At 41.4% G+C, this 17246-nt stretch overlaps 1 protein-coding gene across 2 annotated transcripts; it reads right to left on the bottom strand.

Annotated features, from left to right (window-relative positions):
• Positions 1-307: 307 nt before the first annotated feature.
• Positions 308-17186, bottom strand: MYOZ1 (myozenin 1). 2 transcript variants are annotated; one of them, XM_010284763.1, is made up of 6 exons: positions 17022-17130; positions 14776-14877; positions 12961-13142; positions 3956-4190; positions 1467-1626; positions 308-611 (listed from the first exon to the last, which is right to left on the bottom strand). In XM_010284763.1, exons 2-6 carry the CDS (start codon positions 14849-14851, stop codon positions 380-382), a joined length of 885 nt encoding a protein of 294 aa, XP_010283065.1. In that variant the 5' UTR covers positions 14852-14877; positions 17022-17130; the 3' UTR covers positions 308-379. The 2 variants fall into 2 exon arrangements, with proteins under 2 accessions (XP_010283065.1, XP_010283066.1); XM_010284764.1 differs by lacking the exon at positions 14776-14877 and having other exon boundaries at positions 17022-17186.
• Between the last annotated feature and the right edge of the window lie 60 nt (positions 17187-17246).

Here is a 17246-nt window from a genome sequence, read left to right as displayed (position 1 = left end):
TTGATTCAGCAGTGTATTTTAAGGAGAAAACACAGAAGCTTTTTCTCCTCTTGGTGTTTTATTACTTGTTAATAGATGACAAAACAGATTTATTATGGAGCAGACAGGCAGCATTTAGCATTGCTAAACAGAAAAACACTTCCTAGTTTTGCCCTTTTATGCCCTGGTGAGTAAAAAGCTCCTTTCCCTCAAAACTGTTTCTGATATGGATTAACACCACAATGAAGATAGATAAGTTTAGAACCTGCTAGGAACTTGTCTGGACTAAGGGCAAAAGAAAGGAAGGGCTGACAGAACTAGAGTTGCACTTTTCAGCTCCTTACTATCAACTTCCAAATAGAAAGGGCTGAGAAAAAAAAGCGGCCTTGGCTGTGGGGATTTACAGCTCTTCTGTTTCACCACTCCTTGGCACATTAATCTCAGTATGGTATTCGGAGGAATCTCCTGAAGGCATCCAAGGTATTGGGGTTCTGTTGAAGGAAGGTCTGTTGCTGAAATTTTGATTATATATCATGAGAGATTCTGGAAGCAAAGGGCAAATATCAAACTGAGGCACTTTGAAGGTCATCCGTTTGGCTGCTTTCTCATAACCCCCATAAGGCATGGCAGTCCTGGCATAGGGGAATAAATGGAGTTAGTGAACAAAGCATAGGTAAACAACGAGATTTAGAAAATACATAATCAAAGTTATTAGGATTGTAAGTTTTACCACTGTTGCAGTTGACTGGCCAACAAATCCTTACCAAGAACATACATGTATCCATAGCCTATGTACTAAAAATGATTAAAAAACAAAAAAAACCCTCTCTGCTCCTGTGCGCTTCCTTCAGCCTTGTTGCATTGATCCCCATCAAACCATACATCTTTCACACACCTGTTAGTACCCTGTACGTGTAGGAGGCAGAGGCTGCATTATTGCAGAAATGAGTGGGATTTGGGTTTGTCCTGGGTACTGATCTCCTGAGGCTATGGAAGTGGGTGGCAAAATTATATAGAGAGGTTAATAGAAAATTGTTGCTGCCCTAGAAAGATTTGTAAAACTTTCACTTCTTATCAGAAGCAACAGGAAGGTCCTGATTCTTATCTGAAGTACTGTGAAGTATATGGCTTCTGATTGTTAAGGGTTTTTCCTGAACTCTTGAACTTTAAATTTAAATGGCTGCAGTAATAAACAGTGGCAAGCAAAATCTCCCTGGTCAAATGGGGTGAAAAGGAAAGGGGAAAAAGATTAAAGTCCTCTTATCCTGATGCATAGGTTTTCTGTCTATAAGCTGCATTAAAATCTGTAGCTCTTAATGTATCTTCTCTTTGTAGGCCTCCAAACATTTCATCCACAGGAGACTGTGCTAAGCAAAATTACATGCAACTAAAACTTACTTACATTGCACAAGACAGGTTGGCTATGGCCAAGGTTATTGTGTTTTCTCATGCTGAATAAACTGAATTGAATATCCAAGGAGACTTACCGGTTAAAAGACTTGTAATGGGGGAAATCGGCTTTGGGACTGTATGATAGTAAGTCAATGGTGAACTGACTTTTGTCCTCAGGGCTGATACCCATTGCTCGTTCCCAGGGGGAGATATAAGTTTTAAATATAGTGACTTTTTTGCCTCCTGGCTTTCCATCTGTAAACAGAGGAAGGTAAAACATTGTAGTTGTAGTTAGATGACACTTACTCTAAATACATTGCCTTTCTGTATTCTGCTATTGAAGTTGAGACATCAGCTTTGTCTCCAGATTCTGTAACTCCTAGATCAAGTCTGAGATGTTATGGTTAGATTTCTCTTTAAAAAGACTGTCATAGGCCACTTGCATCCTTATCCACAAAAGCATGTGTACCACAGTCTAAGAGCCACTCATTCAGGAATTTGCATTAGAGCATATATTTGAAAGCTAATTTTTCATTGTTTTCTCTGGTCACTCAAGTAGAAACCTCTTATGCCAAGAACCAATGTCCTTACCTCATCATCTCTTTCACTGCCTCGGGGAAATCTTTATACAAGGAAAAATGCTATCTCATTTCACAATTTACTTCTCTTTTTCCCTGTCTGATCATAGCAGACATAACCCCTCCACATAAACCTCCTCCTCATCATCAGATGGGACAAACAAAGCCCTGACTGTAAACTCCAAAACTAGGCTCAAACTTTGAAGTTGGCTCTAATTGATCTTTAACCATTGTATTTCAGGGTCTTGGCAACCGACAACCATCTTTACTAATGTCTTCCTTAATAGTCTATTCTTGAATGTTCTAAAATTACCATCTCCCTTGTATCAGTATTTTTATAAGTTGGCATTTTCTTCGTGATTACATGAACAAACATTCATATTTTTCCCCTCCTGAGCCAGGATGTCAGAGACAAGCCTGTCTCAAACACTTCAGGATGGCTAAAAGCAGTTTGAAAATATGATGGGGTATCTCTCTAGAAGTTAAAATCCTGTCAGTGACAGAGCTGCACTTTGCTATTAAGTTAGGTACTTGATGGACTGAAATTTTAGGTTAGCTTCTGGCTGCTCCATTAAGCAAATGAGCTTAGAGAAGGGTTTTCTGTGTGCGCCTCTCTTTTTTTTTTTCCCCCTGTTGTGTATGATACCACCTTGCTAATAAGAGCATTAGTTGCATATTGATATGTAGCACAATTTTTAAGATTCTGATTCTTCAGAAACCTTAAAACTCCTGAGCAATCACTTCCACTTAGCTTGATTAGGTCAGATGGGAATAGTAGGTTAATGGAGTTAGACATTCTGGTGCTTTCATGATGCTACAGTTTGTAGAAAAAATCCTCATGAAGTAGGTGGCAAAGAATGAACACTATTACTCTTATCAGAAACTTTCTTCTTTATCACACCTTCTTTCTTTGTTTTGCTTATTTTCTTCAGTCCTTGACAAATCCTGGGCTTTCCTGGTGTCAGAGAATTGCAGACATGTACAAGAATCTCATTTTCATTAAAAAACTAAAACCAACTACCTCTTCTTTCTGTGTGAATGACTTAAAGTAAGTACTTTAGAAGTAAATTGATTGCTAGTGTTGAAAAATAAAAGCAGTTTGGATCCATCTCTGCAGTAAAAGCTATGGGATGATGTTAAGCCTTCTCCCTGCACACAGAAATAGGATAACAATGGAGAAAAATCTCCTTTAAGAAGACAGTCTACACAGATTTCCTTTTCACAGGGATGCCCAGAAGTGTAAAACCTGATGTTGACATAAAATGCACATTCTTCCAGAATGTAAATGAAAAACCTTGGATTTTATAAGTCACTCATTTGGTCACTTACAACAGTGATTCCTGGTTCCCAAGCAAATTTGACTTTTGTTGTAAGATTCCATAGGGACTGTTAAAATAACAATTTCACCTGCTGATTCTCATACAAATGATATGGTTTTAGAGGCTTCTGGCCAAACTAAACAGAGTGTGAAATTAAGCAAGGACTAAATGCAATGAAAAATACTTTTACTCCTAAAGATACTGCTTCAGTAGACCAGTGGTGATTACCAGATAACTTTTAGATATATTGCTGTTCCTTTCTGAAGATTATCCAAAAAGTGCTGTTCGTTTAGGTGGAAGCTTTGATTTGAAATCAGGGCTGATAAACTGAAGACTGATGTGTCTGGTCAGACTACTGAGCTAAAGAGCTAATACTGCTATTTCTAGTAGCAGTCAGTGTGAAACCCGTGAAAGGAAAGGGTATGCTACTGTGTCAACCTTAGGAGCTCAGTAGTTAAGTTTCCCATCATTTCTTTGGTCCAGCCAAAGCAGGTATTTCTGCTTCTTGCCTATGACTGAGCAACACAGAAGCATGCAAACAAAATTATCAAACTAAAGGCAGTTCAACTTTTCTAGACTTTGCAGTGGAACTTAGTTATTCAAATTAATTTCCTTGTTCCTAAGGGTAAGGTTGGCATAAGCTCTGATAGCTTTCGCTATTTCTTGTTCTTGCAGTGAGGTACTTGCCTTTCTCAGTACCATCGCCTCCTTCTCCACCGCTTCCAGCCGATTCCCCCGCATGCTCCCCTTCGCTGTCCCCAGGGCCGCCTTTGCTTCCAGGCCTAGGAGGAACAGCGGGATACTGCTGCTTACTGGAGCCATGCTGCCCAGCTGTCACTCCTCCTACCATCCGCCCATGGGCATAGCCATGAGCATCTTCCCCGTAATGCCCTCCTGGTGGGATGAACTTCTGAAAGTGATCCTAGGGCAGGAGAAAAGAGAGCAGTAATCCCTGTTACAGGACATGGTCCATTAATGGGTTGGGTCCCAGAACGTGAACGCCTGAGACCCCGTGATCTGACCAGTTTTGTGTCTCAGTTACAAAACCAGTGGCAGAACTTCATGTGAGTTATTCTCTATATTCAGTATAGGAGCAGTTGTAGGACAGCAGCAAGGGCAATGGAAGCACACCTTTTAATGGACACCTCATGGTCATTTTATATGATCAGGGAGAGAAGAGAGGGATCTGTGTGTTGTCCCCAACAGTGATCGGTATGAAATACAGGAGGAAGGAAAAGGAAATACAGGTAAAGGTCCAGAGAGAGATACATTGGCTAACCCTTGGGGAAGCAAGCTGGACAAGAAATAGGAAGTGTTTTCATGTCAAGGTTAAGATAGCCCAGCAAAGTTTCAAAATCGAGCCCAGATCGATTACAGTGTAAGAACTGTTACAGGGCACCAGAACAGCAGGGTACCTGTGACAACATAAAATACCATATGTCTGTGTTCCATATACATGAAGGTCTGCATGGGGAGGGGTATCTACACATTGAGAAAGACTGAAGAAATAGCTTGGGAACACATGAAAGATTTCCTGGAGACCACAAGAGGAAAATGACAAAAAAGAAGAGTTTTGTTTGTACCAATATGTGTATTAACGAACCAAATCTAACCAGCAACAACGCAAGAAGGAAAGCTGTATCCATCAGTAAAATCAAGTTGGTCTTATTGTCCAGGCTGTCCACACTCCTCAGTGCAGGCTAGAAGGCACAATCCCTGCAGTACATAGTGATAGAGCAAACAGTCCATGCAGGTTTTATAGACCCTCTGGTGCCAGCACAAGGTCCTGTCTTTGCACACAGCAATTTAATAAATACTTCTGTGGAACAGAAACTGATATAATATGTTCAGAAAATATGTTTTATGTATTGGTCATAAGTGACATCAAAGCTGGACTCCTGTAAGATACAAAAAAAGTGTATCTTGTGTATGACAGCCCACACAGCTCTATAATACAAGTAACTTGAGTTAGATATCACATATGGTCTTTCCTGTTGGACTAGATTGGCTAAAGGTGCACAAAGATGTAACGAATACAGTTGAAGTAAATGAACCTGTGGTTCCTCATGCTGCAATTCTGCTTGTATAAATTCATCTCGGGCAGTCAATGGGAGACAAGAGTGCAACCTCAGGGCTGGCTCTCAAAGGGTTAAGGCCTTCTCAGAGTTCTTCCACCTAGTACAGTTTAGCAAAAGGAAGCTTTCCAGGCTGTAAACAGGCTTCCAAGGCCAGCTGTTTGGGCAGCTAAAAATAGATAAGAAGTGAAAACCCCACAAGGCTCAAGGTAGAATTATCTAACACTCTGCTCCCTGTGTCTCCAGCAACAGTGTCCAGGGTTTCACAGCAGGTCACCAGGCTGCAGCCCAGGCAGGCAGCCAGCAGCAGGCTGAAGTGGCAGAGCTGGTGCCCCCAGGGCCTTTAGGGACTGTCTGTCCTTCTCTCCTAGCTGTAGGGAATTCCCTTTTTAGGAACAGAGGAGATAATGTTCCCCTGAATGTCAGGAAGCACAGAGAAGGAAGAGGATTGTGAGCATTAAGCTTACACAGGAGCTAGCAGGGCAATCTGTTCAATTACGCGTGGGAGCTATGTAGCTGTAAAAAGGCAAACTGAGAAAAAGGGTTTTTTGAGGACTAGGGGTCAGAATGAGGTTATTCTCAAAACGTTAATATATATGCAAGGTTAATGCTTCTACTGATTTGCTCAGTGATTTCAAAACAGGATTTGCATCTGTTTTCCTTCAAGTTTCATCCATGCTGTGTGCCCTTCCTGAGAATTAAATGCTTATTTCTCTTTTTCCTCTGGTTACTTACATGCACTCTCCTGGGGAAAAAAAAAAAAGTCACAAAATATCAGCATAACATGAGCTGCAGTAAAAAGAGCTGGTTGGATTTTGTGCACAGCAGTATTTGATGTGACCAGGAAGGGACATCATTGTCATCTGATGATATTTTAAATTGCAGTATTATTACTAAAGCAGGAGTGAAGTTTCTTTGAAACACAAAGTCTGCCTCGGGAAAGCCACACCTAAATCTTATTTAGCTGCAAATTAAATTAGTTTGATGAGTCTCAGGTTAGTTCATAATTCTTCATGGACCTGCTGCAAAAACATCCTATGTTTGGCAGACATCTCCATTCAGATGTAGGAAAGACCCATTTTCCATGCAATACCGCAGACTATACTCCTGCTAGAATAAAAATACAGTTTTCTTTAGTTTTGACCACCAATAGATTGTCTTAGCTGAAATTAATAGGAGAATCTTCTTTTTCTATAACAGGAGACAAAGGCAAATTCATATTTTTGCAGTCTTGAACCTCAGTGGATTCAAAGGAGCTCATTCCAAAAGAGCGGAGCTCAGGAATGGCAGCCTCAGGCAGGAGTCTCAACATAGTCAAAGCAGGGTAGGTGCAGCCTTGTTTCCAGTACTTACAGCATGCCTCTGGTCAGGGTGTTCAGAGTGAAATGCGGCTTACACTTGAGGGGAATGCATTGAGGGGAATGCATGTCTTGAGCCATTGCTAACAGGATGTGGAGCTTTTACATATATGCATATTCACATCAGCAAACTGACTTCTCAGTTAGGGTTGATTCATGCTGTTGGTGGAAGTCCCAGGAGAGAAGTCCGTGAGTGTCAACTGAGAAGGATGATAACCTTCTTCTGTTGGCTCTGGGGGCAGATCATAAAGTCCCTTTGTGGTGGGGTCTGCCCTTTCTGTGCATTGCTGGAGGTAGTGGATGTTATCAGTCCCCGGGCATCCCTAAATCCACTCTAACATGAGAATGACTGTGGCAAGTTCATGTGTTGTTTAGTCCCCTGGGATGGCTAAACAAATTGGGCTCATGTCTTTGAAGTCCTTAGTGCTAGTAAGAGTCTGATCCTGCAGGCTGAGTACCTAAGTGGATGAATTCTGAATTCTCTAGAGCTGCTGCATCTCATGAAAAGTAAATAATGAAAGATGATCCAACTAATGGAGCTGAGATCTCTAAGTATCTCAAGGCCCTGACATTACTGCAGGCAGTCCCCAGGAGGAGACACCATGTGCTTCCCGTCAGCTTCTTGCTGTACCCTAAAGAGAATGATTGAGGCCACCAAATGTGTTTCTATTTCCACCTCACTGATCAAGAGCTTCCCAAAGGTTTGATGCCAATGTGGTTACTAACACTTCTGAAGTTACTGTGACTGCGTCCTCTCAGTGGCAGCCAGTCAAATGCTCCTTAATGGTGAGATGGGAGATTTAAAATTCAGACACTTAGAGAGTCTCATAGACTGTCTGCTGTTTTTATCAAAGTGTGTGTCTTGGTCCTTAATTTGGAGTTGCACAGCCTTAAACCTGTGATTCACTTTAAAAGAAAAGCATGAAAATAAAAAATAACCTCAGCTGCTCAGTGTCTTAAGCTAGTATTTTTTTTAAATATGCTCCCCCAAGAGGCAGAGTTCAGTGGGTTGCGCTCCTGCTTTCTATTTCGAGGTCTACTTCTGACTTGCTGTTTAAGCTTAGGCAAATTATTTTTCACCACTATGCCTGAATTTATCCATCTAAATAATGAGAATTTTTATCTACTACCGAAAATTATTTATATCTTATTTGTATATTATATATCATCCTTGCTGCATTTTCTTTGTGGTTGAAGGAAACTGAGTTTCAGAATTTTGGTCCGAAGTTTTCTCACAGTGCTCCAACAAACTGCTGTGGAAAATAAAAGGCTCTTCCTCTCTGTCATTCTGCTGTTTCCACACCAGTCACTTCTTGTGCAAAAAGGCATCAGACTTCATGTTCTCTCTTTCACAGCTTTTAGTATAGTTGGGGTCTCTAGCTCTTCTGCACTAATCCAGTACAGCAAGGCTGATTTTGTTAGAAAAGTTACATCTCAGCTGGCTCACTCCACATAGGTCATAACCTGAGACTCTCTTATAGCTCAGCTTGTGGTTATCCTCTAATGTTTGTTCAAGAGGTTTAATATTCCCTGCGGAACAGACTTCCTAGAAAGAATGCTTTTCCTACCATTTTCCCTTTAACCCTACCTCCAGTCATCTTCATTGGCATTCTTCTCAGTACATAAGGGTCAAACAGAGCCATCAGTGCACGCTTGCACTTTAAACCAAGTAGCTGCATGATAACATCTCTGTTCCTCTGTCCTTATGCTTTTTTTCACATGCTGTATCATGTCTGCCTATTTAACATGTAAGATCTTAGAGGCAGGTTGTTTGTGTACTTCTGTCTGCTGTGAAGCACCACTTTTGGCGCTGTAACAGAACTACTTAAATTTTCTTCCTGCCCTTCTGCTTACTCCTCAGAGTTCTTGGTTAGCAGCAAAAGGAATACAGGGTAACTCCTGCCATTATCCAGAAGAACAGTAATCCAATTCTTTAACCCTTTTTCACTTCCTATGTTTTGTTTCACATTTGGTGGCTTATCTTATCTGAAGAGACCTCTTGACCTGAAGTCCAGCAGAAATTACTTGCCAACATATGTTCAGCTTGTTTTCATACAAGCGTTACTGAGATGTGGAAACTGCATTTATTTTAACTTGTGGGTGAGTCTGAGAAAGTATCAGGGTGGGGTTTTTTGTTTGTAGGTCTGGGTTTTTTTGATGTACTACTACTGATAATTGTCTACTCAAATATCGGTTATTCCACCTTCCTAATGGTTTTAATTCAGTATCTGGTAGGTAAAGCAGAAAGAGGAAAAACAAAAGAGGCAAATCAAGTCTTTCTATAAACTGTCTCTTGCATGTAACCCAAATCAGGCCACAGGTTTTGACTAACAGAAAGAATATTCTAAAGGGTCCTTACTGGAAGAAAAACAGCATAACAGCAACACCCCAAAAGCATAACTATGGTTTTGTTTTCAGTTTCCACTTGATGATAGCAGGAAAGTCTTACACAGAGGTTTCCAAAGCGAAGGTGGGACCTTCAGAGGAGTTACAGCAATACTGAGTGGGGCTGTAAGGCTAAGAAACATAGTTTCACATGATCTTGATGTCTTTAAGGCCAAACAGTTTAACATTATGGAGTAAAGGAAAGGTCTGTGAACTGCTGATGTAATTGCTGAACAGTAAAGTGGGATTTAGGAGACCCAGAGATAAGACTGAGACCCTCTCTATTACTTTGTGTGATTTGTTAATCTACCCCATGGTTCAGTTTCACCTTTAAAACATACATGTAGTAATTTCCTTCATGCTATAGTTGGTCAGATGCTACAGTAACAGAGCACATAGCAAGGTACGATTTCATGATGGTCTTTAGTCAGTAATAAATTACATCTTGCAGCTCCACAGTGAAGTTGATAATATCCTCTGAGACATGGAGAGAACCACAGGTCCTGTTACAGGCTAGCACAGCCTGGCATGAGGAGAAGAAATCCTTCTTCTGATTCACTAGACAGGGCTCAGCAGAGCCCAGCTTCTCCAGCACAGCACCAACAGGGAGGACACGACATAAACTCTCCCTGTTCAGCAGCATATCAGTGTGCTAGAAGTGTCAAACTCAGCCCTCCCAAAAAACATCCCCTTGTACTGTATATTTGCAAGAGAAGAGGGTCACAAGATTGAATATGGCTATACAGTAGGTAGTGCATTTCATTTTGCTCATGTTGGGAATGGTCAGTCCTTTTGACCGTGTGTTCAGCTACTGTTTGCTTTTCACTGGATGGGTGGAGCTGCAGCAGTGATACAGAGAGTGGCAGGTTCTCACTTCTGCATGGAGCTGTCTGACATTCACGCACACACAATACATATGTTTTCTCCGCTAAAAGTAAGGAGAGTGATCTGGTTGTCCAGTGTGGTGGTTTGGGTGGAGGAGAAGGAGGAGAAGAGAAGCTGGAGGATGGATCGATGACACGTGACTGCTGAAATCGTCTACCTTGTGTGGAAGGCTTATGGCTACAGCACAGGCTATTCTGGGACCCTTTATATGGTTTGGATTTATTTGTAATAACCTTTCTCTTTTTTGTGTTTTTATATTACATTATCTTGCTGTTAAACTGTTTTTTTGAGGAAAGAAACAATCTGTACTCCATCACAGCCCTTTCTTGCCCTGCTTTGCTAAGTGTGTCCTGAGAATATTCTAAGACAGTTAAGAAATCTATGATATAAAAGCAGAAAACACATCACTGGCTTTAAATACCTTCATTGTCCCACAGCCTTAAAAGCACAAGGACTTCTTTGGGATGGGGAGCAAAGGACATGAAAATTAACTGTAGGGGGAAGTAACTGGAAGTAGTAATAGGAATTCTTTCCTCTGCCATTATCTTCCTCCCACAGTTCGCTTTTGTTTAAGCCTTTGAGCAGAGCCAGGAGCAAGAAAGGAAAGGAACAGAAAGCTAATCAAATACTGTAATCAAAAGGGCTTTTTGATGAAAGTTGTTTGGTGCTAAGGTCAGGCACTGTTCTGATGGTTTGGAAGATAGCAGTGAGGCCACAGACCTGTTGCCTTTACCCACCCATCTCTCTGAGAGGATGGCTCAGTTGCGCTGATCGCTCAGCTTTTCTTCTCACTGATCTGACTGCCAGCAAAGGTGCTAATTCATGCTGGCTGCGGTAATGAGAATAGTTATCCACAGAGGCAGTGGATGCAGCCTGGCAGAGTCCTTGCACAGAGCACACAGGGCAGCCAACAAATTATAACAATTATGTTTGTGATCCTGCTAAGCTGGCCCCGATCGAGGGCTTTGGGGCAGACCGAAGTCTTCCTGCACAGACCAATGGAGTTTTTTTATCTGTACCGTGAATGTGGAGAAAAGATAGCCCTGAAAGTGCATGATGGAGGATTTTAAAGCAGAGTACCAACTGCTGTTGGGAGACCATGCCATTGTTCTCATATAGCAAAGCCATGAAGAAAATCCTAGACCTTGTTAGGGTCTTATCTAACCCTCAAATACATTTCTCTGCAGCACAGTATCTTACAGTCTTGCTCCAAGAGCAGGGTAGCAGGGGCTTTCTTACAGAATAGAGGGAGAGTTTCACTACAGAAACAGTATGGAGTGAATATCAGACGTGGATGAATAAACAAAGTAGGAAAAACAGCTAACAGAAAAGAAGCAATTGTCATCAGCTTTTGTAATGTCAGTCTTGGATGAACTCTGTGCATGTTCAGTTTTGAGTCACGTTTGTCACAACTAATTCACTTTGTATTTCTTTGATTGGACACTCTTAAGTGGCACACTCAAATTTTTGAAAGTTTGGACTTCAGCCTTTTTATTCCCTCACCTTATTATTTTCTCACTCCTCCTCACTGCAGCAGATTCTGACATATGAACTTGTCCTTCATGTTTTAGGAGCTCTGAAATTGCTGAGTATTTATAAAAACAGCTTGCATTTCTCTAGGATTTTCATCTGAAGAGGCCAAAGTTCAACACACCATTCATTCTCACATCCTCTCTAGGAGATAGCTCACTGAAGAGATGAACTACCTAAGGCATAAAGAGATGAAGAAACTGCCCAAGGTCTAACGCCACCGGATATGCTTGCTATATGTCTGGTCTGTCATCCCTGATCTGACCTACTGTTGTAATTGTAATGACTTCTTTTTTTTCAGGCATCTTTCCACATCCTGCTTCCCAAAGTGTCATTTTTAGAAGTGAACTACAAAGGTTTACTTATTGCTGCTTTTGAAAACATCAGAGGGCTAAAAAATAGTGTGATTTTGTTTGGCAGAACATTTTCTTCAGCTTGACTTCTATTATTTTGCTTGAGTTTCCCTGGACTGAAAAATAGATGCCATAAAGGGATTAAATGACACCAAATAAATTTTAAAGAACATCAGAAGAGGAGATGCTGCATCAAAATGCATATGCACCTGAAATATTTTCTCTTTGTTTTATGGAACTGTTGACGATCATGTGACGAGAGAACTTCATTTGTAAAAGTTTAAGGATCTTCAAAAGACTTTACATCAGGCAACTAACTGTAGAGAGGAGTTCAAAGATTAAATAACAGTACTAACTCATGGGAAAGGGAAAAAAAAATGTCTGAATTTATACACTATATCTGATGGGAAGATACTTTAGAAGAAAACAAACATTGCTTCTAGCAAATAAACTAGCAAATAAACATTGCAGTATCAGATTAGAGGTTTCTGTCTGAATTTTCATTTATGGAACTTCTTGCATAAATGAGCAGAGGACTCATTTCTGACCTAGTTGAAGATGTCCCTGCTCATTGCAGGGGGTTTGGACTAGATGACCTTTAAAGGTCCCTTCCAACGCAAACTATTGTATGATTCTATGATTCCATGACTCTCCCCAGCAGGAAGCATAAAAGTGTATCCTACGCTAAAAATAGAACTGCACCTACGGGAGCTGAACTCGGACCTGGATGCATCCTTTTGATTTTGCAAAGAAGAAATGGAATGGGTACGGAAACAATTAGTCCTGCTCTGTGCAGCTCTGAACACTTGCTGAACATGCAGTCCTCCCTCAGCACTCAGTACTGAATTTTCTCATGCTTCTGCATGAGGTATCAAGTACCTGCATATGCGATACCCAGTATTTACCAAAGGAAACTAATGCTGCTGCCAAAGGGAAATAAAACTTGTGTGTTTATATAATTTTGGCTTTTTCCTGCACTTCTTTGCCAGTAGATCCTGTCCCTCTCCCAGCCCATGCACATACAGGCAGAGGAGAGCTTGGGCAGACTCCATTCCTGGTTTCCCTGGGTGTATGGAGCAGCTTTTTAGTTTTAATCTCCAACCTACCACAGAATTGTCGGTGAAGGCATCAGGGTTATTCTCATAAATGAACTTCTCCACCCTCAGCTGACGTAATTTGAACATCTTGGATCCTTTGTTAGTGAGGAGAGAAAGCTCTTCTAGCATCACATCTCTGGGGATGCTGATCTTCTTCCCCAGGTTCAGCTTGGACACCTCTTGCGGCATGACTATAAAACATATGAAATAAGATGCTTTAGGAAGTGCTCTGGTCCAAATCTCTTGTCCATTCCTTCCAAGCATCAGTAGTGACTTCAAAGCAGCCAAATTCTCTTCTAACTTAAATTTTTAGGAAATAACCTATGCACCAAATTTTTACATTCATGATGCTTTGGATATAGATGAGTGGAATTTACTCTGGATTGCAATCAAGCCAAATCTGCACAGAGAAGAGTTGCATAAGGGTGGAGCTGGATGCATGTGTCCCACATCTGCAGCACCTCAGTCAGTGCAGCAGGATTCCTTAGTACTCCCTCAGAATGCACCACTGCCTTGTCTGGTTACTGCCCTACACTCGCCGCCTCTCCTCTGGAATTAGATGAATGGCAGTCAGCATTTCAGATTGGGCTGACGTATAATAAATAAAGACAACTCTGGTGTGCTTTCGTTTAAACTTTATCCTGAAACCACAGCAAGATTCAGTGTTGTTATAGTTTTTTGTTCATTTAAGGAGAATTTTTAAACGAAAAAGTATTTTAAGTTCTCTTGAAGTATAATACGCTGGTTACTTGGTAAGTCATTTTCCATTTAATTTGGTATCACCAATTCTCCATCAAAGCGATGGATTCACACATTTTCAGTGTAAAAATCTTGCAGAAATGCAGTTAAAGCTTTTCATTCAGAAACAAGCAACTTTTCCTAGGCTTTCTTTTTTCTGTATTAAGCAAGGTTAAGACCACTTATCCACCTCGACATCTTATTTACAGCAGAGCCATCCTTAAACTGGTATAAAATTGGTATAAGCCCATTTATTTTATTAGAATTTCTCTGAAGTAATTATTATTTTTTTTAGCAAGCCACTTCTATATAGCACTATTTCATAGCACAGGAGGAAATACCTTTTAAGTGAAAACTGGATTTTTACTTACTCGTTTACTTGAATAAAGGATTAGGGACAAACAAAGAAAGGTATACCTGTACCCTAGCAAAGAAGTTTCTATAGCACTTTTTGGGGGCTGAAGAAAGGGACAGCACTGACTTATTACTTTCCAAAACCTCTAAAAACCTTCCCCATGCTGTCAAAAGTAAAGAGAAGATAAGGATATCACTGTTAATTAAAAGTCACCTTACCCAATACACAGGTATTCTGTAGAAAGAAAAGTGTCCCAAGTTATATTCTTCCTGCTGTATTACCCCCTCTAAGAGACTTTGACTTTTTCAACTAATGAGTGCTGGAATCAAAGGAATTCTCTCACACAGAGAAAAAGCAAATTAGAAACAATGGTTATAAGAGAAAAACATAGGCTATAACTACGCATTGCAACATTGATACTCGTAAAAGATCATGCTCTCTTTCTGTTCACACTGGTGTGCATCCAAATTAATGCTGCAGGAGAATGTGAGTTTACAAAGTGTAATCTAGAGCAACATCTGACCTGAATGTGTGTGCAATGCTTTTGAACAGTAATGTTAGAAAAATGTGATTGAAGGCTGAGCTTTAGTAATACTTATGGCTCTGCCTCCTGATATGTTAACTGCATGTCTTCTTCTGGGAATTCAGTCATACAGGGTGTGAAATGTTAAAGACTGAAATTCAGGTTGAAATCCAAACAATTCTCACATGTGCAGTTTTGCATATCTTACCTTCCCGTGTCAGCTTCCCAGTGAGTTTAGTGGACTTTTTCCTTTTAAGAGGAGCAGGAGTCCCTGCAAGGGGCATTCCCACAAAGGGTTCTTTGCTTTGCTCTAAACACACAAGGAAATGGAGAATGAAACACTGGAAAGGTATTTCTTTCGTCTCTTTTAGTTGCCACCTAAATTTAAGAGATGCACAGCCTTCATTTCACACACAGGTTCTTTTCCATACCTTCCACATGAAGGAGCTAGTAAATGGTATCATCCCATACAGAATATCATCAGCAGGCCATTGTGGTGTTCTCTGGAGACTTAGCATTATGACAGGAAATATGGCAGCAGATCACAGCAGAAGCAGTGCCAAGGTGCCATATAACATTGTCATCCAAAATAGGCATTTTAATTGCAACATGGCAGTCTCCCAGCACCCACATCTGCCAGAGTGGTACTCTGTTATCATCTTGTGCTGCAGTAACAGAATGTCAGTTTGAAAATTTACTCTTATCATAACATACTGTAATACCATGCTGTTATCATTAGGTGGTAATACATATTTTTCTATAAGGATTTTGGGTCTGTCCATGAGTTATTTGGGAGCATTTTGAATAATGTGCAAACTTCGTTTGGTTATTTAGATAGTCCTGTTAGAATTGGAATAGGTATTCAGGAAACCACTAGACTGGAAGTTCTGGGGAAAAAAAAAAAGAAGAAACAAATCAAAACTCTAAGTATTTTTGTCTTTTATGACTGCTACTGTTTTGTTACAGAAGGACTGGAGGAAGAAGGCACAGGCAAACTTGTTAAAGTTGTTTGCCCAAGTTGTTGGAAGTCACTCGTACCTGTATCTTACGTATTAGATTTTGGAGAGGGGAGGAGGGGAAGAGGGAGATTTCTTCTTGTACACTGTTCCCCACCTCTGTCTCCAGAAAGGATGATAGATTTGTACTGCAAAGTCAGGAAAAATTAGGAGAAATCTCAGCAATTACACTTCAGGAAGCTTCTCAGAGTCCTTCATGGGGGTTACCACACATAATATAAGTATGGCAAATGTCTTGCCTTCGCTTTAGCACTGTATGTGCCCAAACAGCATACAGGGGGACAGATCTTCACCTAATACAATACAACACAATACAAATAAAAATGAGCAAAGTCTTGTCGGCTTCAGCTAAATAGCAGGCAATCACCATCTTTGTCCTTGGGCTTCTTTGCACTGTAGTTGCTTAAAATTTCAGAACTGAAGACATTGAACTCTGAGTTATATTTTAAAACTAGCAAGCAAACAGCTGGGTCTAGGTGTTTGTACACTGCCCTTGTTGTGATCAAGACATATTTATCTCCTATGTATTTTACAGTTTCATTCCACCATTACTCCTTTTGCAACATGATTTTCACGTGATAAGGTGATGATGACTGCTAAAAGAAGCCCAGCCGCAGCAAACCAGCTCCAATCACATTGGCAGATACTCTCTTGGATTAGGTTTTTTTTTCAGATTTCCAAGCTTGTCTTTTTACTGAGATGCTGCCTAAGTAGTTCACATCATAGAAGAGCCCGTCCTGGTGTATTCCCAAAGCAAGCGTGAGCAGGTGCAGCCATAAAGCACGCACTGCACATTCTCCTCGAGCAGCGGGACATCTGCTTGGCTATTTAAAAGAAGCAGGCCCTGCTTGACAGGAAAGGGGCAATGCTGCCAGCAGATGGGGGGTGGGAGGTTATGGCCCATCTGATGGGTCATAAGACTGGCAAAACAGAGGGAAATCATCTGTATGCCCCAAACATGGACTCCCTGGGGCAAGGCAGAAAGGGCTGGCCCTGGTGGGGAACTATGCTCCCCTAGGACACCAATTCCAAGGAGCAGCAAGGGAATATCCATCCCATTCTGCTATCCTCCTTTACTAATCCAGCAGGACTGAGGAGTGGAACGCCTGCTGCATGCAATTGGTCTAGCATAAGGAAAGGGCAGCAGTCTTTCACTATGGACAGGCTCCAGAGCTACATTGGGACTACTGCCCTTTCAGCCACCCCACCACAGGGAGGCTACTGGAGCCTCAGTCCCCATCCTCCCATATACCATACATAAAGCCAGGGCCACAATTATCCTTTTCTCCCCTGAGCTCTATCCCTTGGTGCAATTCCTCTTTCTTTTTCTTTGCATTGGCCTTTGCAGCAGTCCTTTCCTTGTTCTTGCTGCAAACCAAACCGATCTTTATGCTCTCCAGCACCTGCTCTAAACTATTTTGCTGCCCAGTCAACTCACCTCAGGCTTGCAGTGCCAGGCTCAGACCAGCTCACACACCCACCCCAGAGCTCGGCAGTGGGTTGCTTCCTCCCAACCTGTCTCTGGGTGCTGCTGAGGAGTCTTGTCCAGCAGCCCTGCTCACCCACAGTGCCTGGGCGCAGGCAAGCTCTGCCCAGCACAGAGTGCTGATGCGAAGTGCTGTGAATTTGACTCCTGAGGGCTGCTCGCAGAGGCATCCTGCGG

Source organism: Phaethon lepturus, unplaced genomic scaffold (genome assembly GCF_000687285.1).
Source record: "Phaethon lepturus isolate BGI_N335 unplaced genomic scaffold, ASM68728v1 scaffold52373, whole genome shotgun sequence".
Classification (NCBI taxonomy): Eukaryota; Metazoa; Chordata; class Aves; order Phaethontiformes; family Phaethontidae; genus Phaethon; species Phaethon lepturus.
Note: the sequence above shows the minus strand (reverse complement) of the source record. Positions and strands in the feature narration are given on the sequence as shown.